The 26,742-nt window shown below is 32.8% G+C and overlaps 1 protein-coding gene across 1 annotated transcript in view; it reads left to right on the top strand.

Annotated features, from left to right (window-relative positions):
• The first annotated feature begins 1,278 nt into the window (after window positions 1–1,278).
• Window positions 1,279–26,742, top strand: part of LOC126032362 (transmembrane protease serine 11C-like) — a 58,535-nt gene continuing 33,071 nt past the window's right edge. Inside the window, exons 1-4 of the mRNA XM_049790023.1 lie at window positions 1,279–1,334; window positions 8,616–8,731; window positions 17,036–17,154; window positions 24,296–24,363. Of these exons, the coding sequence (XP_049645980.1) occupies window positions 1,279–1,334; window positions 8,616–8,731; window positions 17,036–17,154; window positions 24,296–24,363 (359 nt within the window). The remainder of the gene's footprint in view (window positions 1,335–8,615; window positions 8,732–17,035; window positions 17,155–24,295; window positions 24,364–26,742) is intronic.

Genomic DNA, 26,742 nt, shown 5'->3' with positions numbered 1-26,742 from the left:
CTCTAATTTCCAAAGACTATTCTAAGACACTGATTCTGGAAGTAAAGTGTATCTGATTCCTGGTCTAAATAACATCTCATAGCAATCATGTATATTTTGGTGAAATATATTACTACTTTAAATTACCAAAGCATATATATGATTTTTTCATTTCTTCAAATGACAAAGCAGTATCTTGAGAAAAACCTGCATAGACAAAGTCAGGGTTTAACTCTCATAAAGATGAGTGTAATTAAACGTATGAAAATGAGACAAGCACATAGTAGAAATTTTGAAGACAATGACAAGGTATTCATTCTAGAATTCTCAAATAAAATGTGAACCTTTTTAAATAATGTATATCAAGGTTATATAAAGCTAACATAAAACTATAATTGTAGTTGTTTTTTTCTATAAAAAATATGACTTTTTCCCTTTTCTTTCAATTAATTGGGAATGAGCTCACCAAAGTAGAACACAGGTTCATTTAGTCACATAAATAAATTGAGTTTCTTTAAAAAAAAAATCTTAACCAACAAAGTTTTTTTTTCATATAATACCCAAATTCTACCCCCCTAGCAAATTCTCTTTTTCAAGTTGCTGAATATTAGAATGTGTTCTATCTTGTCTTAACACCACAATCTAAAATGTTATTATATACCAGAATGTTACGCAAAACTTAAGGGAAATTACTGGTTAAACACGTATATTTTAATAAAATAAAACAACACCCTTCATGCTTCCGAGAATGAAAATTATTTAATGAGCATAAGTTTAGAGGTGACAGTTAAAATTTTAGGGAGGAATTCATGAAAAGATGATATATGGATTGAAGGAGGAAAGAGAGTTATGAGTTGGCGAGCCTTCAGAGATTAATAAAGGGTTAGAGCTTAAAAAATTTGGGGGCTTCCTAAAAACAACAAACTGCTACAACGAAACTCTTGAAGGTGGATGGTAGGAAGTTAGAAAGCAGATTTAAAAACTTCAAATTTAAGTTCATTGGCTTTCTAAAAAAAGATGATCCTATTGCTTCCTCCATTGAAATAACTAGGTGTTTTAAATTTTGCCTTCACTTTGGGTCATTTGGTTATTTTTTAATTATGAAGGAGCACATATGCAACTCATGCTTTACCAATATTAAATTAATTAACAAATGTTGCGAATGTGCTTTGAAGATGAAAAGTTGTGTGAGTGCTAAGTATTATCATTATATTATTATCATAAAACACATAAAAGCCACAGGATCTTGTAAGCTAAATAGGTGGAGATTGACTGGGCTGCCCAGCACTCAGAGAGAAGATGGCAAAGAGACGGCCTCAAGAGAGAGACCTGGCATGGACACCATTAAAGACCAGGTGGGCAAAATTGGGATGGCCGGTGGAAAAAAGCAATAGATCAGCTACCATTGTTTCTAATTTGAGAGATATTTAGCCAAATGCATTAAGGTAGCTTTATTTGTACTTTAACAGTCCTAAAAATTTAGTTGCTTTTCTAATCTTTTTGTAAAAGTTAGAAAAATAAATATTCTTTTAAAAGGCAAAATTATAATCGTTAATACTGATTTCTTTTTAAACATTAGCTTTTATTTTGCTTAATAATTTGTATGAGGAATCTTTATATCACAACTACAACGTTTTAAAACTGCTGAAATTGTTAAAGTAAAATCCATAATTTTTACTTTTAAAAATATATTTTTATGTTGAAAAATTAAAAGAACACAAGCAGGGGTCAGACAGTAAGTACAGCAGGTAGAGTACTTGCATCATCTTGTTATACTGCTACATTTTTGTGATGTGATTTAACATTTTAATTGAAAACAAGAACAATAACAAAAAGAAAGGATTTTATTTCTTCCTACTAACAAAATTAAACAATTTAAAAACAACTGTCTAAAGGCAAAGAAATATGCTGACAAATTTCATACTACATGCAGATAAACAGATAATTTTGTGTTGATTAAGTTAATAAATTATATTAATACAAAGGAAAATAGTCATATACCCATTTGTCTTCTGAGCACTTTAATATATATGACTTTAATATATATTAATATATAATAATATATTTAGTATATATATATATATATATATATGACTTGGAAGTCTATTAAGCTTAACCTAAAATTGTTTTGTTTAGGACCACACTCAGTTGTGCTCAGGATTTATTCTTGGCTCTGTACTGAGAAATTCCTCCTACCAGTAACATGTGATGCCAGGGATCAAATAAAGGTTACCTGAGAACAAGGCAAGACCTTACAGCTATACTATCCCTCTGGCATATAGAACAAAATTCTTAATAAAATTTATAAAATTTCAGACAGCTTTTATTTCAATATCCTGACAATGTATAGATTCTAGCATTATTAAATATTTTAATGTTGGGTGGAATGCAACTTGCAATTAAATAGCATTAGTAATCTTTCACTTTACATATTGCCATATTTATCTTTTATCTTAATGAATATAAAAAAATATTGTGACTGAAAACCTTAATATTTAACTAACAAAATCCTGGTAAATATGTTTGATCTTGGCTTCTAAAAACTGAGTACCATGCCCATGTTAAGTTGCTCAGTTTCATTTGCTACATAAACAATGTGCGATAAATACTGTATAGATAGATACTGGCTTCCTTTTTAAAGGATTTAACAAAAATTTTAATACAACACACTAACAAGTCATACTCTATGAAAGCATTAAATTTTCCTATTATCACAATCATTTTATTAATATTATACCCAGAAGTTTTTAGATACACAATGACAAATAGCTAAGATATATGGGAAAACTGAGGCAGAATCAAAACAAATTTTTCCATATGCTCCTACAAATAATAAGCAATACATTTTTGATCACTATTCCATACAATTAGAGCACTTTGGGACAGTTGAATTTATACATCTTGGATTGTCTTTGGAGACCACATTATGAAATACAGATATTGGTAAAGCTTAATTTTCGTTCAAATTTAAGAACACATAATAACCAGTTTTCAAATCAACAAATCACTTTTCAGGTAGGAAGAGCAATTACATCTTAGAAATTCAGGTGACAATAACAAAATTTTACACTTAATTATTTTTTCTTTAAAATTAGTTTGCATTTATTAACTGTGATATTTTTATTTAAAATTTTTTTCATTAACTGTTATTTCACTTATAAATCAAAATTCATTCTGAATTAAAAATCATTGAATTAAACTTACATTTTGACTATAGATATATTTTATATAGTTATATATTATAACTAAGAGTTTTCAGTTGGGGCCGGAGAGAAAGCAAGGAGGTAAGACATTTGCCTTTCATGCAGGAGGTCGGTAGTTCTAATCCCAGCATCCCATGTAATCCCCTGAGTCTGCCAGGAGTGATTTCTGAGCATAGAGCCAGGAGTAACCCCTGAGCACTGCTGGGTGTGACCCAAAAACAAAAAACAAAAAACAAAAACAAAAAAAAAAGAGCTTTCAGTTAAAGTGATATATATCACTTAATTTTTATGTCTTTAAATCAGGAAAGAATTCTAACAATGGCTCAAAAGAAACTGAGTATTACTGTTTATTGTACACAATTTACTACTAAAAAGAATCTACCTAAAAAATTGCATCAACTAGATTTAAAATAAATGTCTTAAAGAGAAAACACTACCCTACAATTTTCATTTTTTTCATTAAGAAACTGGAATGCTAATATACACAGTCACATCTATCTCCAAAAGGTAATGTATCTATCAATTTATATTGGAGGGAAATATAAAGCTTTTTGGGGGGTTTTGTGTTTTGGTTTTTTTGGGGGAGGGTGTTTTTTTGTTTTGTTTTGTTTTGTTTTTTGGTTTTTGGATCACACCCGGCAGCGCTCAGGGGTTACTTCTGGCTCTCTGCTCAGAAATCGCTCCTGGAAAGTTCAGGGGACCATAGAGGATGCCGGAATTCGAACCCACCATCCTTCTCATGAAAGGCAAATGCCTTACCTCCATGCTATCTCTCCGGCCCTGGGAAATATAAAGTTAAGCAATTATTCATAAGTAAGAAAATCTCTATATACCAGAATCACTCATATAATCTTATAGATAAGAATAAAAATAAAGTATACTTGCCTATCCATCCATAGAAATACTGTAAAATTGTCAATATTTAATTTTACCTATAAAAGCAACACTTTATATAATTCAATATATGGGTACACTGTTGAGAATAAAAAAATATGCACTAATATATTTTACATAAAATTTTACACTAGACCTGCCACATTTTCATTGGGTCTACACTATAGCAATGTATATTGAGTGAATTATGCAAGCAAATATGTAGTATGGGCATAAATGAGATAGATCATAAAACTCACTTATAGGAATTTAAGTTACCAGGAATATAATATCTTTGATAAATAAGTAGATACTTTTAATAATTTTAATAAATAAGTAAATACTCTTTAATAAACACTGCTGAGATTGGCCCCTATATAAAATTTATATGATATAATCTGATTATTAAGTATGAAGAAGCCAAATATGAACAATCAAAATATGTTATGAGCTGAATTAAATTAAGTCAAAATTCAGGTATTCAAGTCATAACTGCTAGTCAAGGCAATGTAATTGGACTGAAGATACAGGCTCTCTAAAGAGGTCATTATGTTGTTAAAAGGTCACTGATGTTTAGGGTCGGTTAAATACAATGTGACTGGTATCTTGTAATAAAAGAAAATTAGGATGCATATAGGCACAGAAGAAAGACTATGTAAATACTATGAAAAAAAACATTTACGTCTAAGATAAAAATAGAAGTATCAGAAGAGATCAAGGTTGCTAACACCTTGATCTTGGATTCTAGACTTCCAAACTGAGAAAATCAATGCCTGGTGTTGAAGCCATGTAGTTTGTGGTACCTTGTATAGCAGCCCGCCCTTACAAGCTAGTACCACCAGTATGCTTGCGGAGGAGTATAATCATATAATATATATAACAAAAAATGTTTTTAAAGCTTTTGCATTTCACATGTATTAAGAATATTATTCATCATTGCAAACTCCTTATCTAATACAGTACCTTACACACAAAATATACTCAATAAATTTGGGTTAGAGAATACAGTGGGTAGGGTGTTTGCCTTGTACAGTCAACCAACCTCAATCTCTGACATCCTCACATGGTCCCCTGAACCTGTCAGGAGTGATTCTGGAATGGAGAGCCAGGAGTAAGCCCTGAGCACTACGGGGTATGGCCCAAACACACCCCCAAAAGAAAAGAAAATGTTCAATAAACATGAATACTACAAACTAACTTTTTTACCAAAAAAACATACATTTTTACCAAAAAATTTTTTCTATGTATGGAAAGAAAACATTACATAACAATATTGAAACATAGGAGCTAGACAATTAGTACTATAATAAAAATTAAAAGAAATGATGCTGTTATGAGTACAAAGAGGCAAAGACATCAAAACCAAAAACAGTTTGGTTGGTTGATTGGTTGGTTGGTTTTGGGGTCACACCCAGCAGCGCTCAGGAGCTACTCCTGGCTCTGGGCTCAGAAATCGCCCCTGGCAGGCACGGAGGACCATATGGGATGCCAGGATTCGAACCACCATCCTTCTGCATGCAAGGCAAACACCCTACCTCCATGCTATCTCTCCGGCCCCCCAATTAGAGATTTTTATTTTATTTTTTTCTCAGTAAAAAATGTTGGGAATGGGTGGTGGCGGTAGAGGTAAGGTGCCTGCCTTGCCTGCGCTAGCCTTGGACGGACCGCGGTTCGATCCCCCGGGGTCCCATATGGTCTTCCAAGCCAGGAGCGACTTCTGAGCGCATAGCCAGGAGTAACCCCTGAGCGTCACCGGGTGTGGCCCAAAAACAAAACAAAAAAAAAAATGTTGTGAAAAATATTTTAAAGGTAACTAGAAATATCTGAATATGATGTAGGAACAAGCCACCTGAATATATGCCTTAAAACATTTTTTCTCTTAAGGTTAAAAGTTTTGGTATCTAATGGACCAGATCAATAGCATAGCAGGTAGGGCATTTGTCTTGCAGGTTACCAGCCCAGTTTTGATGTCTGGCATCTCATGTGGTCCCCTGAGCCTACTGAGAGTAATTCTGAATGCAGAGCTAGAAGTAACCCTTGAGTGTCTTCAGGTCCCCCCCACCGAAAAAAAATTTTAGTGTTTAAAATTTTCAAAGAAACTATAAATAGTGTAGTTTGAAGGTCTTCTTTCCCTAGAAGTGAGAATAAATTTATATCTGTTAAATAGAAAATACACTGTAAAACAAAGCTTGCATTTTATGTTTGCTAGTTATTAAGGTACAAATATGTGAAGCTGCTAAAAATAAAATATTCATATTTTATTATTATAAGACTCTGAAGACAAACTTGCCAAAATTCTAGAAAAATGCCACTGTTATAATATAATCACTATTTTCTGCATTCTTGAGTTCTTTTGCAATAATTGTATGTGCTTTTTCTTTATTGCCTCCTGTTAATATTGGTTAGCCTCAGTCAAAAATTAAGATTGCTCAAATACCTGGTAGGAGAGATCAAATTTAGAAAAGTATGTTCAACACATCTAATGACAAATATATTTCTAAAAATGGAGAAAGAAGATGAACTGACACATCTCCCAAGAAGACATCTCTATCTAAAGATATGTATATGTGTATGTATCTTTAGATAGAGATGTCCAATGAGCATATGAAAAAAGTGTTTATTGTAATTTATTATCAGGGAACCTCAAATCAAAACAAGAATGTTGCTAGAGTTCTAAAGTAAATAAATGAATTAACTTGTTAATTAACTATTGAATCATATTTCTAAAGGACAGAAACAATCACTATTGGATAAAGAACCCTTCCTTATTCACCTGGTGAGAATCTTGTGTGATTCAATCTCTATGGAAAACAGTCTGGAGACAACAATCCCAGACAGCTCAGTGATTCCACTTATTGGCATTTACTTACTGGCATTTACTCCCCAAACACAAAGTCATTGGCTCAAATAGTGTATGAATATGAATATATAAAAGCACATAGGTCAATTACTAGGATACAGGAACAAAATAGATGCTCAACAACAGGTAAATGAACAAAGAAGTAAATATAGAAAATGGAATATTATGCAGCTCTATGAAAAGATAAAATCATACAGTTCACTGAAATGTGAATGGAAAGAGAGAAAGAGACAAAGCATGGATATAAAATAATAGCAAACATTTGACCTTGGATTACAAAACTAACATAGTAAAAGAAAGATGTGAGCAATGAATATTGAATCATAAATGACTTAAGATCAGTGTAGAAGGTCATGGGCAATTTGGTGATGCCATAACTTTGTACATAAGTTCAATAAAATTTAGCATTCTTGTGAGCATATTGCCTAAATAATATTTAAAAATTATTTATATTGAAATGGAGAAATTAAAAGTTATTAGCTATATATACAACATTACATATTACTAGCTATATATAAAACATCCCCACACTAATAAATCTTTATTAAATATATGACCATTATGAAAAATAAATTAATAAAAGCTTGTTACACCAGCAAAAAACCTATCTCAGATGATGAAAAGATTTTTTAGTTTTAAGTGAAATAATCAGACATGATCTTTAAGCAACGTTTTGTTATTCACCTTTTCATATCATTCTATCAGGAATTTCTGTAGTTGAAATATATTAAAACTTCACTCCCTCTCCATTTCCTCTCTTATCATTTTGGTCCAAGTCAGCATCATTTTGTATTTGTTTGATTGTAATCACACATTGTCTATCACTCAGTTTCCACTCTTGTTTCCTATCATTTACTTTCCCCCAAAGTTGTCAGGCATGTATCATTAGATTTTTTTTAAATAATATCTTTATTTAAGCACCATGATTACAAGCATGGTTGTGGTTGGGTTACAGTCATAAACATATTTTTTTAATCTAAAGATCTCTTCTAATCTTATTGGACTCATAGAAAAAGTCAAAAGTTTCCAATATGTCCATACGATCTGGAATCGTAAACCCTTCTACTCCTTCCCTCATCTCTGCTGCAATCACATGCCTTCCTAACATAGGAGATTAAATCCCTACCTCACGATGTCTAAGGTTGTTCTTTTTGCCTGAAACATTTCAGATATCTGAATGGCTTGCCTTCTAAACTAACTTTTATGTCCGCTCAGATTTTGTCTTCTCAGTAAACCTAACGTGTCCACATTACATAATATTGTAATCTGTTAGCACCATCATTTCACTCAGGTGTCTAGATATTTTATTTTATTTACCTAACACTAATTTTAAACACTTAGACCATTTAGCTACATACATGTGTATATCATTTATTATTTTCTTTGTTACCTATTTCCTCTTAGTAAATTTTAATTTCCATGAAAAATTATTTTTCTTTTTACAAAATGCCCAATCAACCAATAGTAGAACAGCTATAAAATATTCTGCATAAAATATTTTAGTATTACCATTTCATGAAAAAAAATAAGTAGACCAAATACTGATTGCTAATTATATACATTGCTTTACAAGCTCATTTGTCTACTACAACCTGAAATAATGTTAAATAATACGCTTTTTCGCTTAATTTCAAATTCATCCTTACTTCTAAGAGTGCTATATCTAAATTAAAACCTGCTTTCTTTTCTAGTTCACACAGAACAGAATCCCACACAAAAATAAAACTGACTAGGTGTGGAAAGTGTACTCTTGGCATCCTAATGACCTTGGCTGCTGCAGTGCTCATCGGACTCATTGCTTATTTTACCACTTGTGGTAAGTGCTTTTTGTGTATGCCTTTGCAATAAAGTGGGATCAATTACTTATCTCATTAGAAAGAAAATAAAAATTTTGAGAGTGAACAAAGAATAGGAATCAAGCAAGCTTATTTTCAAGGAATTATTTCTCATGGTTGATAACGATTACTGCAGACTTTTGTTCTGTCTTGCTACACCTAGAGTTTTGGTTTACACTCTTCTATAATTTCTTGTAAATAACTGGTTTCTGGAAATATATTGATAAATAAATACATTGATGAATAAAGTTGCGACAGTCAATGCCTTTACTGAACATAAGTTTCTAGAGAGATGATCGAGTTAATAAACAAGTCTAGAATCTAGGTGTCTAAGCAAAGGTTCTTATTCTAAATGTAAAATTTTATGTATATAATGTATTCTCATAAAATTCTCTTCAAAATGCAGTGTTCTCCTATAGTATAGTAACACTGTAAATCTAGATTATAAACATTAACACTATAGAAAACTGTGTTACCTAAATTATAATTTTTAAAGAATAAACTAAGGCCAGAGCAATAGCAAAGCCTGTAGGGCACATAGCTGACCCTGATTCCATCCCTGGCATGCCATATAGATCCCTGAGCCTGCCAGGAGAGAATTTTGTGGGCAGAGCCATAGTAGTCCCTTAGTAACACCAAGTGTTGGCTCAAAAAAAAAATAATCTAAGTAAAATATAGAATTTTCTATTACTGAAGAATAAAATAATTTAAAAAATTACATATTTTAGTGTATATCATTTAAAATTTAGAAAATGAACTAGTTATTTTTCCCTAAAAACAAAAAGAGAAAAAAAGAATTAAAGCCTCTGTCACTGAGACAGACTGGAGATGTATTGGGGGTGAGGGGGACAATGGGAGGGTAACTGGGAAAATTGGTGGTAGGAAATGAACATGGTGAAGGATGGGTACTGGAACATTGTAAGTCCGAAACTCATTGTATGACCGAACTTTTGAACTCTGTACTTCACAGTGCTTTGATGTTTTTAATGTTTTTTGGAAAAACAAGTTTTTGTGCCACGTTCTCCATCTCTTTCTTGATCTTCTCTTTATCCTCCTAATTAGCACTTTTTTAAGAAAGGTCTTTCCATAAAATAGAAAATATTGCTTTCTTACAGGAATAATAGTTTTTAAAAGAAAAAAATAAAACAATTTATAATAAAATTTATAATGCTTTTAAAATTAACTTGAAATACATTATAGCTATCTTTAAAATTAGTAATGTGTATATAAACAAGAATCATTGTTTAAACTGATTTATCAATAAAAACCCATTAATAAAAATTAATAAAAGAATCATTTATTAAATCACAAGAACAATGTTAGCTATGTTTTATAAATATTTTCCCTAGAATAATCTGCTGTCATCCTATGCAATTCATGGCTCATAGATTGAGAACAGTAAATTTAAAACCCAGTAGCATTTTCTGATTTAAAAAGTATATTTTAAAAAAGAAGCAATCTTGCTGACTAAACATTCACTGAAGTTTACAAGGGAATAAGCACTTTATAGAGAGACAATAGGGTTTCATACAGTCAGCTATAAAGGCCATCCTCCCTAGTACTTGGAGTTTAAACCATCTCTACATCATCTTTTACATATGCCCATCATACAATTGTGTGAGTGCTATTATTAGGTAGTTGATAATTTCAACTGCTAACACTGCCAGACCAAGAGTAATAGTTATAGCTGATGCCTATAAACCTCTGAATATAAGGTACTTATCCAAAAACATAAACACAGGTGTTATGTCTTTTATGAAGTAACTTCATGCTTCTTGTGAAGAGTATAAAAGTATCAGAAACAGGAGACAAGAATAAAATGGGAGTAGAGCATACATGACTGAGCTCAGGACTTACTCCTGACTGTGCTCTTAGGAATTACTTCTGAAGGACTCAGGGGACCATAATGTGGTGCTAGGGATCAAACCTGGCTCTACTGTATACAAAGGAGCACCCTATCCACTGTATTATTGCTGGGCCCTTGAATAGCTTATTTTTTAAAGAATTTATGTTTTAATTACTCATACAGTACTATCATCCCAGTATTGAAAAATAGATATATCCTTTTTACATAAAGCTTATAAAAAGATTTGGAAGAGACCAAGATAACCCTGGAGATTAGACCCTTGCCAATCTGGGAACATAAAAATAAATGGCTATTAATCATGTCTGGAGAGACATATCTAGAGAGATTTGGTATTCCTTTAACTGAGAGACAGGATATAGTACTCTTTAGCAGTTTGACAAGTTTATGGGAGCAATAATGCATAAATGTTTTATGTGAAACAAATGTATACCAACCACCGGCTAGGGCAGAGGAGACCTATTCTCTTAGATTATAAGCGGTCACTTGGGAAATTCAAATACTCTCAGGTGACAGATTTCAGAAATATCTCCAGCTACATAGTTGTTAAACTGGGATGTTTATTTGCCTTGTAGTATTACATTAGTTTCAAGTGTAATATTTCATGAACTTTTTAGTCAATATATGTTTTTACTTTAGGAATGTCACAATATATGACATATACTAAAAATCAATAAATTAAATATCTTTTAGAATCTATATATTATTGAGGACTGATAGATAATAAGGCGAGTTGGGTGTTTGCCTGGCATGCAGCTGACCAGAATTCAATGCCAGGGACATATGGTCCCTTGACCTTGGATAGGAGTGATCCTGAGCTCAAAGGCAGTAGTAAACATTCTGTACAGTTGGGTGTGGCCCCCCAAAGGAAGACTGCACATATTTAGTACAAAATAAACTTACTCTCAATCTTATTAACAAGTGATATGCTTTAAAACAAAAACAAAAAAGCATCATATACAGGTAGCCTTATGGTCCTCCTCTGAGTTAAATTTCATTGTCATTTAAACATGTTCTATTTACTCCCTCAGACTGCAACCTAGAAACAATGAGTCATCTCCATACAATAACTACTTCTTGCATTTAAGCTAGTAATTCGGGAAATAGGACAGCTGGACCAGTCAAAATAACATCACAAATTTGCATTCTGAGACAACTGCATTTTCTTCTTCGCATGATCCTGTATTGTTTATCCTATTTTTGGAACAGAAGCAGGGTCTTGGGGTGAAATACCAAAGAATTTATAAATGTTCCAGTTATCACTAAACACTGACTGAATTTATTAAAAAAAGAAAAAGAAGAAAAAAGAGGTTCCATGGGAATAGGAGTAGGTAACTGTGGAAACAATCCTTATCTGAGAGGCCTTATCTGAGAGGTTCTTGTTTTATAATGAAAGGATCAAATCTATGACTCAAGAACTGAACTTTAAGTTGCATTTATCTAGAAAGTTCAGCCCTTTCACCTATAACTGAAATTCTACTTATTTTTTATTTTTATTTTTTTTTTTTGTGGTCAACTCAGCTATTTTGGTGGCCCTCAGGGTGGTACCTGCTAGAGATGATTCCATAGCCTAATTCAAGGGGAATGGAGCTACCCTTCATTGTGGTTACTAACTACATAGATCAGATAATTGGAACTATTAGCTTTATAGAAGACAGGAGAAGTTGGGGTCTTCCATCTAACTGTTCTTCTGTAGGCTGTTACTTTTACTAGGAAGATGAGTAGTAAGACCATCTCCAGACCTAATGGTTGAACAAGGATTTCTTATCTAGAGCTTCATTTTCTATCCCTATGCTATTATCAGCCTATAGTATATATACAGCATTAAATACTAAAAAAATATTTATTACAGACTTAATAACTTTAAAAGTTAATCCATTTCCTTAACCAACATTTTAGATTCATTTACTCATAAATTTGCTTTAATGGATATAAAATTACTATGACATATTTTGAGCCAATTTATTTTTATTTAAAAGCACAGACTTTGAGTTTGGGAAGATAGTACAGAAGTTAGGGTGTATGTTTGCATGTCCTGATCCCAATTTGATCCCTGGCAACACATGCCCACTCAGCGTCAAATATAGTTTGGGAGGCCTCCAAGTACCATAAGGTGTAGCCTTACAGGCCCTTCTTTCTCTTAAATAGAGGCATCATCAGTACCTCACAATGACACATCAGCCTAGTTTGCCAACTAGCCCCAGGAATGGTCCCAGGCCCCTGAATTTCATTTAGAAATTTCCCACCAAAATACAAATTTTAAAAACTCAAACACAAATCACAAATAAATAATTTCTAAGTAATTTTTAATTATGAAATTTTTACCATACATTGTTATAAATTTCTAGTATAGTCTTAAGTAAATTCTTGATAGTCACACCTGGTGGTGCTCAGCATTGCTCTATACTCAAGAATTAATCCTGGAAATGCTCAGGAGACCATATGTGATACCAGAGATCAAACCCAAGCTGACTGTGTGCAAAGCAAGCACCCTATCTGCTGTACTATTGCTCTGGCCCCTTAAGTATTTCTTTTAAATAAGAAAAAAAGAGTGGTGGAGAAATCTGACAGAAGACATGAGCAAGTAAAATTAATATAGTTCTAAACAGATAAACAGATATCAGCTTAACTAGTGTTTGCTAAGGGACAGACACATTGTCACAAATTTGATATTGTCCAAAAGAACATATTAGTATTATTTCAACCATAAATAACATGTTTTATTAAAATGTCAAGTCATATTCTATAATCTCTATTTAAGTAATCTTTCTTTAGCATTCTCGAAAGATTTCCTTTTTAAGTACCCATTTATTTCAAAAAGTTCTGAGTAACTTTGCATCATTAATGTCATCCTGTTTACTCATTTTCTTTTTTTATTTTTTTAATTTATTTTTCAGTTCTACTCAGAAGTGCTCAGATTTAATCTTGTCTCTGTACTCAGAACTCCTGACAGTGTTCTTGGGTACATATGTAGTGGTCAGTTGTATGAAAGGCAAAAGTTTTATCCCTGCATTATCTCTTTGGTCCCTAGACGTGTATTTTTAATTCTGGTCTACCTAGAGCTCATAGAGCTTCTAGACAAGACTTAAGTGCCACATTGCCTCTTACAATGAACAAGAAAATACTTCAATCCATTTGGGTAACTAGGATATTAACACCTTTCAAGTTGCTTTGTCACAAACAAAACTATTTTCAGTAGTTTCAGATCATTAATTCACATCAGGAATTATTCTACCTATATCATAAATCTGATATGAAGAGAGAGCTTTGGAACATGAAGTGTTTTAAATAAAATAATACTCACTTGCTATAGATGGAGAACTGTTGTAGTTTTAAACTAATTAAGGAGGGTAACCTATGGGGCTGAAGTTAAAGTTCATTTACTAGGGACCAAAGCCATATTGCAGAAGGTAGGATGTTTGTTTTGCATATGGTGTGTGGCCTACCTCTGCTTTGAAACCATGGATGGTCCCCTGATCCCCACCAGAAGTGATCCCTGTTCACTGCCAGATGGGGTCCAAAACTCAACTTAATTAACCAAAAAGAATTGGAACCAAACAGCAAGTTAAGATGCTTGCTTAACATGTGACTGACCCATGTTTGATTTCTGGCTCTTCATATTGTCACCTATGCACCAGCAGGAGCAATCCCTTATTGCAGAGCCAAGAGTAAGCACTGAGCATCACTGTGTGACCCAAAAGCAAAACAAGCAAGCAAAAATGTTCACATACTAAACCCAATGTATTAAAATATAAAAGATAACTCATGACAGGAGGATCTGGCATTTCTTCTTCCTTCCTGGTTTTCTTTTCAGGGGTGAGATTATATTGAGGAATTACATTTGAATTTTTAAAAGTACTTCATTAAGCACAAGCTTTTATTGTTTGTTGTTATGGATTGGGGAAGTTGCTTGGTTTGTTTTAGCTGTAGTTTCAGTAACTACTTTCTTAATCCTGAACACTCTTTGTTCTGAGTTTGGCATCCAAGCAGTGATGCTTGCTTATAGTTTTAGTTGAGGTATTATTAGTGACTGTACTACTTAGTTATTGTGCACTGACCTAACTATGGTTGACCAGAAATAGTTTGTGGTACCATGGACCAAAAATAGCAGAATTGGTGGACACAAATAGAAGTGCTCACATGGTTGTGTTCAGCACATGTGGACAGCACTGGGTATTGAACACATGACCTCACAGTTGCCAGAAATGTATCTTAGTTACTAAGTCATGTCCCAATATCTCAATCTAACATTAAGAAAAATTGTGTTCCAATTTAAATTCTCATCATATGGGTTAGAGGTTTCCAATTATTTACTATCCTCATCAATCCCAGTTATTTATTTTGATATCAATAATTTTCATAACTACAAACTTGTATTTCATGTTTTGTTAATGTTCACTCTAATTTGTGTACTAGAATAGTTCAGATCATATCCCTCCTAATTTTTCTTTGCCTCGCTTTTTTAAGCTCCTTTTTTAAGTTTATTTTTTACTTAAATAATGTGCATCATATAGTTGCTATAATTGACCATAATACATTTGTTTCTTATATGTGATAGCAAAATTATTTTTAAAAGAATAGGAAGCACATTTATTTTAAAAAATTGCATATCCAATGAAGACATTAATACAAAGGCAGAAGTTCTGGTTGTTAGCTATCTACCTATAAAATTGGTGTGTTCCTTTAGGGATAATGTCACCAAACTATTGAAGGAAGTTGTCCAGAAATTCAAAACACTATTACTAGTACTGTGGATTATAAGTACATGCTCTCAGCTGCCAGGTCATCTTTTTTTTTTTACTTTGACATTTTCTCTTTTTTTTAATATAATTTTTATTTTGATCATAGTGGCTTACATATTGTTGACAATAATATTTTAGGTACATATTTACATAAAATCAGGGGGGATTCCCATCACCAAATTGTCCTCCCTTCACCTCCGTTTTTGTCCTACCTCCCATATCCTCTTCCTTCACCCCCAGGGTTGCTAGAATATGTGGTCTCCTCTGTATCTAGCCTACTACTTAGTAGTCTTGCACCTGTTTGGTCCTGGTGCCTCCCTTATTTCCCCCTCTAACTGGGGGGGCAGGACTAGCTAGTTCAAGTTACGTGGTTTGTTTGAAGGAGAGAAAAGTAATAAACTGGGGTAAAAGTCTAATACACCGAAAATCTCAGCTGCCAGGTCATCTTAAAGAAGAAAGATACAGAAGGAAGGTGCTGTATTCAAGACTGCACTAGTGGGCATGGTTACAGCTGCCAGGCTTTCTGAAATATGGAGGATAAGAGGAAAGTGCCCTTACTCACTCCTAAAGTTCCTAGTGTTATCAGCCCAAATCCCTGTGTACCTCAAATTTAGTCATATTGGTATCACTAAAGAGAATTGTAGAGAGATGCTAGGTCAGTGTCATAGACAAAATGATGATTCTGGGTGATGGTTGCAGGAGGCGTGGCTTCCGCAGCACTGGCACTTGACACACCCTCTCCTCTTGAGATGGCCAACTTTCTGCTACATGGCCAATGTACCCATGATTTTTCACAGCTTGGTTTAAATCTCTTTCGAGAAAATAATGAGTCTTTGCGCTGGCCGGTGAAAACATGGTAACTGCATTTGTGAAAATGTGGCTTCTTTTTATTTACATTTCAATTAATTCTTGGCTCATTGGCCTTCCTTCTTTTATTTTTTTTTCCTATTTACTTTCTAAATAATAAAATTTAGAACTAATATGATTTTCCTCTGGACAATACATGATGATCACAAGGACTGAGATAATTATCTGTGCTTTAATATTATTTCTTTTAGGGCCAAATATTATTTCTTTGAGGGCACTTGGGTTGTATGCAATAAACCAAAGTTTGATCCCCATCATCCCAGATGGTTTGTTGAACACCACAAGTAGTGATACCAAAGCATGCAGCCAGATTTAAGTCCTGACTACTACATATACATATCTGTATATGCATTTCTTTTCATAGTAATTTTTCACATTTGAAAGCTGACATATTAAAATTTTATATGGAAGAATTCTGAATACATTTTTGGGTAAGGTTATAATCTAATAAATATCTCACTATCAAAGATATTTCAATAATCACTAGTAATTGACCATTGAAATGCCAAATTACCTAGAATTTTTTTTTTTTTTTTTGGTTTTTGGACACACCCAGCGGTGCTCAGGAATCACTCCTGGCTGTCTGCTCAGAAATAGCTCCTGTCAGGCACGGGGGACCATATGGGACACCGGGATTCGAACCAACCACCTTTGGTCCTGGATTGGCTGCTTGCAAGGCAAACACCGCTGTGCTATCTCTCCGGGCCCCATTACCTAGAATTTTATCAGGGTATTCTATTTCACATGTTTTCTCAATAATAAAAGTAGTAGCACAATGAGAAAATGAATGAAGTGTGTATTTCTCTTCTCAGGGAAGACAGCTCTCTATTATCATATCAGCTTTAAAGTCAAGAATATTGACTATGACAGCAGGTTTGAAAAGCCATATTCAAATCAATATATCAGCCTGAATCTAAAAGTAGCATCTTTGGTAAGTTTTTTTTCTTTGCATTTTCCTTTTAACCTCTATTTGCCTTAAAGTAACCACCATCTAAGATAAAATAACTGCAAGTTCACACTATTTTTACTATTCCTTTAGTTCTATATTAGGAAATAAGTTCTCTTATAAATTCACCTAAGAATATAGATAGGAAGGAAGAATGTAAGACAAGCATAGAGAATATCTAAGAAATACTTGGCTCATAATAGTCAATGCATGTTTCTAATGTATTAATAAATTTAAAAATAAAATATATTCCACTTCCAAGATACCTGATCTAGTCATAATATTTCTATTCTTGAAATATTTAATAATTTTTTGTTCTTAAGAAAAATAAAAGCCAATATATGAGATATTAAATTACTCAAAAGAAGATGAAACTTAAAAGTTCATCATTATAGAGTAAAAACTTTATGTTATTTTGTTGATTTTTTTCTTTTACAATCCAAAAAATAGTATTCTAAATTTTCCACTAATAAAGCCTTAACCTGGTCTACCTGATTCATACATATTTCTTTAAGGAGACAGTTTATCAAATGATAGATTTTCTATTAAATGCATTAGAATAAAATATATATTTGGAGAAGAGAAGGAGACTTGTGATACACCCAGCAATTCTCAAGAACTTCTTCTAACTCTGTACTCAGTGATCATTTCTGACAATGGTTTAAATCAATATTCAGTGTTGGAAATTTGAACCAGGTTCAGCTGCAAGAAAAAACAAATTACCTAGAATTTTTTTTTACTCATTTTGTATTATATATGCATATATAGGTATGTAGGTATATTTTTTTACTCATTTTGTATTATATATGCATATATAGGTATGTAGGTATATGTGTCTATATATTTAATTATATTATAATTATTCATATAATTATAATGTTAATTATAATATTATACTCATAATAAATATATTTGATTATTAGAGAAGAAACTACAATTTTGAACACAGGTATCAAAGACACCAGGACTATGTATTTTCATCTGTACCAACTACCCACACTCAGAAATTATGTTTTTTTAAAACCATAACTTAGATTGAGCTACAGGAAGTAACAGAGACATAAGATGGCATAGATACATAAAATGGAAGAAAACAACATAATTATCTCTCCATACACATCTTATAATAACAAACTAGAATATATATGCTAGATTATTTGTATATACTTTGGGGGGAGGCTTGTTGCCACACCAGGTAGTATTCAGGAATCACTTCTGGCAGGCTTGGGGGCCATATGGATGCCAAGGATCAAACCTAAGTTGGCTGCATTCAAGGCAAATGCCTTACCTGCTGTTCTATTGCTCCAGCCCTTTGCATAGACTTTTAGAGTATTTGTTATTATAAAGGTACTATTATCCTAACTATAACTTTGCAAATCCTATTAGTGATTGTATAACTGAGAAGCAACACTATAAATAAGTTCTCCAATATTGGTGAATTGGTTTGAAAAAAAGCTTTAAACATCTGGATTATTTATATACAGATTATAAAATTTATTTTATCTTTCAGCTCTTTAAAAATACTTTTTACTACAAAGTATGATTTATAGTACAGATAAGTATAATTTTGATGCATACATTTTTCTGGCATCACATACACCATGAGAGCTGTCTCCACTAATATCCTAAGGATCCCACCCATTCACCCTACTTCATTTTTCAGATTACTTCTGAAGTTTCTTCACCTCTCTCAGACTTGATAGAACAAAAGAAAGGTTTTAGGACTTTCCCGTAGATTATTCACTGACTTAGGGGAATAGTTTTATTATTTTTATTTTCTATATAGAACAGTAAAAATTTCACAAAAACAGCAAAAAGTTTATCTGAGTATTTTATCCTTGGTGTGTTCACTGAAGTAGCGTTTTTAATTTTAATTTTCTTAACGTTGCCTTTGTACTTGCAACTTGGCTAGTTATTTGACTCAGCAATACAAGCCTATAAGCTCTTTTGACTTTCAACATACTTATCTTACAAATATTAATCATTTTAGCTTTTGTTTAAAAGTGAGAGTGAGGGACCAGAGCAATAGCACAATGATAGGGCATTTACCTTGTACACAGCCAACCCAAGACAGACTCGGGTTCTATCTCCAGCATCTCATATTGGTCTCTCAAGCCTGCTAGGAGTAATTTCTGAGCACAGAACCAGGAATAACCCCTAAGCACTGCCAGGTGAGATCCAAAAACCAAAATAAATTAAGTAATTAAATAAATGCGAGAGTGAAATTTAGAAAACTTAGAAGCAAGTCTAGGGTTAATAATTGGTATAACTTTTTTATATATTAAGGTCCTTTTATTTTATTTTTATTTTATTTTATTTTAATATAATTTTTATTTTAATTATAGTAGCTTACATATCATTCACAGTAATATTCCAGGTACATATTTACATTGAATCAGGGGAATTCCCACCACCGAATTGTCCTCCCACATCTGCTCCCATCTTGCTTCCCATATCCTTCACTCTCTCCCCAGGAGCTGCTAGAATGCGTGGTCCCTTCTGTGTTTAGTTTATTACTTAGTGGTCTTATAACTGTTTGGTCTTGGTGCCTCCATTACTGCCCCCTCTAATCGGGAGGCGGGACTAGAAAGTTCAAGTTATGTGGTTTTGTTTGAGGAAGAGAAAAGTGATATAATGGGATAAAAATCGACTACGCCGACTATGAGTAGAGTCACTGGTATAACTTTAATAATATATCTCAGCATATAAGAAAGTTGAGACTAATTAACGAATATCTGGTCCCAAGAGCAACTAAATGGCATGTAAATGAGTAACTTCACCATTTCATGAGCTGTGGTTTATAGCATCCCAAAATAATTATAATAGCAACATCAAAGATCGCATCACAATAATATATATTATATTATATTGTTTATATTATATATTGTTGTATAATATATAATATTAAAACTTCTGAAATATTATAAGAATTATCAAAATTATCAAAATATAGTCAATCCCCTGAGCACTACAATCCCCAAGCACAGTTAGGTATAGCTCAAATATCCCCATGTTACACCTCCCCAATGCCATATGTTAATCTAACCTGAATGGTGAGACCCATCCACAGCTATGAGGGGGTCTTTGGTTGGTAATGAAGGGGTTTCTGGGGAGGGGAGAGAGACAGATGCAGCAAGGAGAGAGAGAAGACGCAGGATGGATTCAGGGCAGCTGATGTAGGCTGCTGAATAAAGCTTAGCTTAGAAGCCACACATGGCGGTTAGGGCCTTGTAATAAAACTGGATTTCTCTTGTAACTTCATCTGACTGCTCTGAATCATTTCTTCGCTGTCACGCTGCACCTACAGAGCCGCAGGCCGAAGGGGCTGCAGGCAACAAGCCATCACCATTCAACAATCCATACCACTAAAACTCATTAATACAACACCCCAAATATTAATCTTAATTTATTAGAAAGTTAAAGTCTCTGGCACTTGAACTTGGCATGACTCAAGTGGTAGATCACTTGTCTATCAGATGCATGGCACTGAGTTTTGTTCCAGCCAGTACCTCATGATCCCCACCATTCTTCCTCTCAGCATTACTGTGGGTTCATCTGGTGACCCTGAACCCCTCCAGGCATTACTCTTTTAGTAAAATTGGCAGTGTGGTTTGGGAGATAGTTTTAAAGACTACTTGTTTTTCATGATACAGTCCCAAGTTCAATGCCCTTCACAGCATTTCCCAGAGCTGCTGGGAACAAGTAGTTTCAGAGTTGCAGGCACTGACCCCCCAATGCCATACTCTCACACTGCCAGGATGAATATAGCTGGAAGTGTCCCATGGCCCACAAGTACTGCTGTTGAGGTCCAAAAAATAGTTAAATGATAGATATAGGTAGATATATGATTGATAGATAGGTAGATAGATAGATAGATAGATAGATAGATAGATAGATAGATAGATAGATAGATAGATAGATGAGAAAGAAAGAAAGAAAGAAAGAAAGAAAGAAAGAAAGAAAGAAAGAAAGAAAGAAAGAAAGAGAAAAGAAAGAAAGAAAAAGAAAGAAAGAGAAGAAAAAAGAAAGAAGAAAGAAAGAAAGGAAGAAAGAAGAAGAAGGAAGAAAGAAAGAAGAAGAGAAAGAAGGAAAGAAGAGAAGAAGGAAGAAAGGAAGAGGAAAGGAAGAAAGAAAGAAAGAAGAAAGAAAGAAGGAAGAAAGGAAGGAAGGAGAAGGAAGGAAGGAAGGAAGGAAGGAAGGAGAAAGAAAGAAAGAAAGAGAGGAAAGAAAGAAGAAAAGAAAGAAAGGAAAGAAAGAAGGAAAGAAAGAAAAGAAAAGAAAGAAAGAAGAAAGAGAAAGGAAGGAAGAAAGGAAGGAAAAGAAGGAAGAAGGAAAGAAAGAAAGAAAGAAGAAAGAAGAAAGAAAGAAAAAGAAAGAAAAAGAAGAAAGAAAAGAAAGAAAGAAAGAAAGAAAGAAAGAAAGAAAGAAAGAAAGAAAGAAAGAAAGAAAGAAAGAAAGAAAGAAAGAAAGAAAGAAAGAAAGAAAGAAAGAAAGAAAGAAAGAAAGAAAGAAAGAAAAGAGAGAAACATAATAGATGATAGATAAATAAATAGAAAATCTGTATTTGAAAAGTATTTTGATGACTCATAAAGATTATTTCAATGCTGTAAATGTTCATAATTTTGCACTGTCTGAAATTATTGATAACTCTAGAGGGGAATATTTTCTTATTAGTTATATAAATTTAATTTTGTGTTTGTAATGGTAGAGAACATTAATGCATTCTAACAGAGCAGTTAAAATTTGGGAAAGTGGGGGCCAGAGAGATAGCATGGAGGTAAGGCATTTACCTTTCATGCAGAAGGTCATTGGTTCGAATTCCGGTATCCCATATGGTCCCCAGAGCCTGCCAGGTAAGAGTTCAGAGCATTGAGCCAGGAGTAACCACTGAGCACTGCCGGGTGTAACCCAAAAACAAACAAAAAAAATTTTGGGGAAAGTGATGGAAGTGGAGCAGTGGCGCAAGCGGTAAAGAGTCTGCCTTGCCTGCATTAGCCTAGGGTGGACCGCAGTTCGAGCCCCCGGTGTCCCAAACCAGGAGCTATTTTTGAACACATACCCAGGAGTAAACCCTGAGTATCATCGGGTGTGGCCCAAAAAAATTTTTTTTAATTTGGGGAAGTGCTGAAGAGATAGTACTGTGGAGGGCATTTGCCTTGCTTGTGTCCAATCCCCTAAGAATCATCAAAAGATGAGTTTAGTTAGAGAAATAACTACATTTTGAACTGTCCTAATAATGAGAATGTATGAAGGAAATGGAAAGCTTGTCTAGAGTACAGGCGGGGGTCGGGTGGGGAGGAGGGAGATTTGGGACATTGGTGCTGGGAATGTTGCACTGGTGATGGGTGGTGTTCTTTACATGACTGAAACCCAAACACAATCATGTATGTAATCAAGGTGTTTAAATAAAATATTTTTTTTAAAAAAGCTGTTCAAATAAAGAAGAAAAAAAAAGTAATTCATGAGTGCAGAACCAGCAGTAACCCCTGATTCTGGTGGCACAAAAAAAATTTCAAAACTAAAAATTTGGGACATTGGACAAAGTATGTTTAGCTAATATGTTTAGCATTGATGCTACAAAAGAAAAACAAAAAATTGCAAAACAAAAAAATTCAAAACTAAAAATTGAAGGCATTATACAAAGTATGTGTAGCTAATGTTTGGATAAAAAAATTTTTAAAGCATTGAAAGTCAAGTTATATTTTGATTTTGCATTATCCATAGATCCACAACTCATTTAACAAGTATGACCTTCTAAGAGACTAAGTTTATATAGAAAACTATTTTTTTATTTTTGATCAAAGTGGATTACATATCTTTCATAGTAATATTTTAGGTACATATTAACATTGAATCAGGGGAATTTTAAAAGAATATTGTTCAGATGCCATTTTGTCCCTCAACACGGTCTCTTTTCTTAGTTAATACATTTTCACTCAACTACCTTATAATGTAAAGATAAATGTGATCTCTACATCATTATGTAATCATTCCCAAAATTTATAAATCATTTCTTTAGTATTTCTTCAGATATCATTGAAAAACAAAAGAAAAAAACCTAAACTAAAATAACCCACTATCTCTTACAAAGATAGAAATGTTGCCATTGACAAAGTGATTGAAGAGTTTCTGAAAGATAAAACTAGACGTCTGCTCCAGGAAAATATCACCTGTTCAGTTTTTCATAAATTTATAGGCTGCTAGAGAGGACATTTTAAAAGAAATGTGGATCCAGAAATAATTAAGCAATTGCCTTAAAATCATAGGATCATGCAGGTGCAACCCTGGAGGCCCAGAGTACCAATGGGGTGATCTGAATTTTCTTGCCACCACTGGGTCTCAACAGCAAGTTTCATTGGCCAAGAACCCTGTGAGAGACTCCAGGCAGTCTAGGCTTGGCAGGCCAAAAAATAAAAATTCTTATTTTAAATTTAAGAAGAAAGCAATACTTCTCAAAATAAGCTTGAAATAAATCCAAGAACAGAGATATTAAAATTTCAGTAATATAAAGAAATACGCCAAGAATTCTCCATACCAGTAAAATAAGAAAAAAGGAAAGTAATTAATATGTAGCTATTAAATTGAAGAAAAGGATACCAGTTACTTTTGCTAGACTAATATTATATGTTTAAAATTTCAAAGGCTAACTTGAAAAAGTAATAAAAATAATAACTGACTTTTATAAGTGAGCAATACAGACATAAAAAGTAACTTTTTAATAACCAAAATCAGTAAATGTTTCTAAAGTGGCATGTAGTAGCAACAAAAGTATAAAATATTAATAAAATTGATACAAATTACACAGAATGTATATAACTCTTTAAAGTAATAATTATTTCAAAAAGACATATATTACGCCTGGAATATTTTATAACAAGGACATAATCTGCAACTATTTTAACATACATATTTGATGCCATTATTAAAATAATTAGTTCCTGGATTTTCGAAAGTAATAAAATGAAACTGTTTTGACCATTTATTGATAAATGGTACAGGTGAATAATGGAACATTGAGTTTATTATAATGTTTTATTTATATTGTGTATATTTAGACTTCTTCCTTGAATAGTTTTTAAATGTTTTAAGTAAAACATAAGTCATTTTCCACATTACTTCCTAACAGATAAATGAAACATTTCATGGTTCAAAGCTGGGAAGAGAGTTTATCAACTCACATGTTGTACAAGTAAGGTATGTAAAGTAATTTAGAAGTACAAAAAGACAATTTGTCCCTTGACATCATATCTTGTGCTCAAAACTGTCTTTGCTTGCATAGAGCCTAAAAGTTGATGAAATTTGAAATTGGCATCTTGAAATCACTAGCATTTTTAAATATTAAAGAAGGTGTGCAATATTTATTTAAAAAATTAATTTTGAAGCCAGAACCAAGAATTCTAGCTGATTATATAATACTGTTTAAATTATGGCTATATTTTTGTATGAATAAGTTCATGCTGCAAATGTAAAATCTGGAGAGAAGCATATGCATAACATCTGACCCAAGAATGGCAAACTAGTAGCTAATGGTCCAAATTTAGCTTAAAAGTAAGGCTTAAGTGTAAAACTTGGTCAATAATATTTAAAATAAAAAAGAATTTTTAGAATGTGATGGAATAATCAAAACATTTAACCATTCTAGTCCCACATTTCCATTTGACAATAATTTTCAGCTGGCCATAACCTCTAATACTATGTGAGTAATCATATACATACATATACATACATATATATGTATATGTCCATACATATATACATATATATCTGTATATTCACCTGTTCTTGTTCTTTTACTCTTTCTTCCCCTTTCATAGCTAGCTAGACATTTGTGGTTTTTTTTAGATATAAGAAATGTCTCCAAACACTGACAGAGAACAGATCACCTGAACTAGACAAAAAAATCTTAACTACTAAATTTAAGTAGAATATGTAATATGCTTTAAAATATACTTCTTAAAACTCATACTTTGCCATTTTTAATCTTTGTTTATTTGTGAAATAATCTGTTTTCTAGAGAATTTTATAGTAACACATTAACTTGATAATAGCCCCGCTTTGTATGCATATATTAGTATTTCCACTTTACATATAAGAAAAGTGAAGCAAATGTAGCTTACTACTCAAGTCTAACTGTCAAGCTAGGGACATAGAACAGGAAGAGAATCACTTGCCTTTCATGCATGTAATGTAAATAAGATTTATTGCACCACAGTTGATGTCCTGTACACCAACTAGGGTCACTCCAGAGTACAGAGGTGGGGAAAGTACCTGAACAGGCCTGGGTGTAGTCCTAATAATTAATTAATTGATTGTAGATTAATCTGCATTTTAATACCAGAGATTGTATGTAAGACTATTGCATCATTTTGTCTGATCTCCAGATCTAACTCCTGCGGTGCTGCAATCTATATTCCATACAACATTTTGAATAGAAACTGCTTTCAGATCTCCACTCAGATATTCACCATTTTGACAAAAAGTGAATTGGAAGAGCACTTAATTACTAGCAAAATACCCTCTAACAGTTTCTCACACCACAAATTAAAAACTTCTTTTTTAGTCCATATCACTACATATTATCTTTCCTATCTCTTTAACTTCTTCTGGATTCCGGCCCTCCTCCATTACTTTATATCCTTATTACCCTGCTATTCTTCATTCAATATAAACAAGCCAAAATTGTTCCTATCATGGGACTGTCAAAGCACAAATTGCGCCAAAGTTAAATAGACAAAAAATGACTTTTTTAAAGATGAGTGTAATTGGGAGAAAGATTAGAATAAAATATTTCTTCTCTATAAATGAAGGACAAATAGGATTCTACAAATACTAAGATGAAAAGGAGATTTTATGTTGTGATTCCTAATCAGTTTAGTCCAAAAGAAGGTGAATTCAAATCTTCCAGGCAAGATAAAGCAAAGTTTCTAGCATAGTTAAGCTTCAACGTTCCTATGTAAAATGGCAGATGAGATCCTATCTAATTTGATTTATTTTCAATTACATGACTTTTTCATACCTTTTTGGTTTAAAAAAAAAAGACAGTGAAAGGCTTTTCATAGATTTATGTGGAGCTCAAATAATCAGAGAACTTACAATATGCTAAAGTACATACTATTATTTAAAAAAGAAGAAATGTGAGATTTCTAGAGCAAGGAAGAAGCCTTTATTTTATTAAAAAAAAAAAGGAGAATTTTAAGGCCATTTTGATCAGGATCATTGCATTTCATCTTCCTTATTTCTAAAATATTCTTTCTGCATATGTTAGCAAGACTTACTCTTTTCTTAATATTAATTCTTCATCTAAAAAATCCTTTTCTGAAGTTATTTGTAATTTTCACCTCTATCCTTCAAGTCATGGCTAAATTTCTTTATAACACTTTATCTCAAAGATTAATTTCTTGTTTTCTTATTTAAATCTTTCTCCAACTACTATGGGTGCAGTGAATTTGTCTGACACAGCTTTGGTTGCTCAAGCTCTAGAATATAATCTGGACTAATACATAACAAACAAAATAAAATTTCAAGAATAATAGAGAAAACTACAGGCAGCAAAGAGTTACAGAAATCGTGGTA

This window comes from Suncus etruscus, chromosome 16, assembly GCF_024139225.1.
Source record: "Suncus etruscus isolate mSunEtr1 chromosome 16, mSunEtr1.pri.cur, whole genome shotgun sequence".
NCBI classification, from domain to species: domain Eukaryota; kingdom Metazoa; phylum Chordata; class Mammalia; order Eulipotyphla; family Soricidae; genus Suncus; species Suncus etruscus.
The sequence above is the reverse complement of the archived record's forward strand: the minus strand, read 5'-3'. Positions and strand labels throughout refer to the sequence as shown.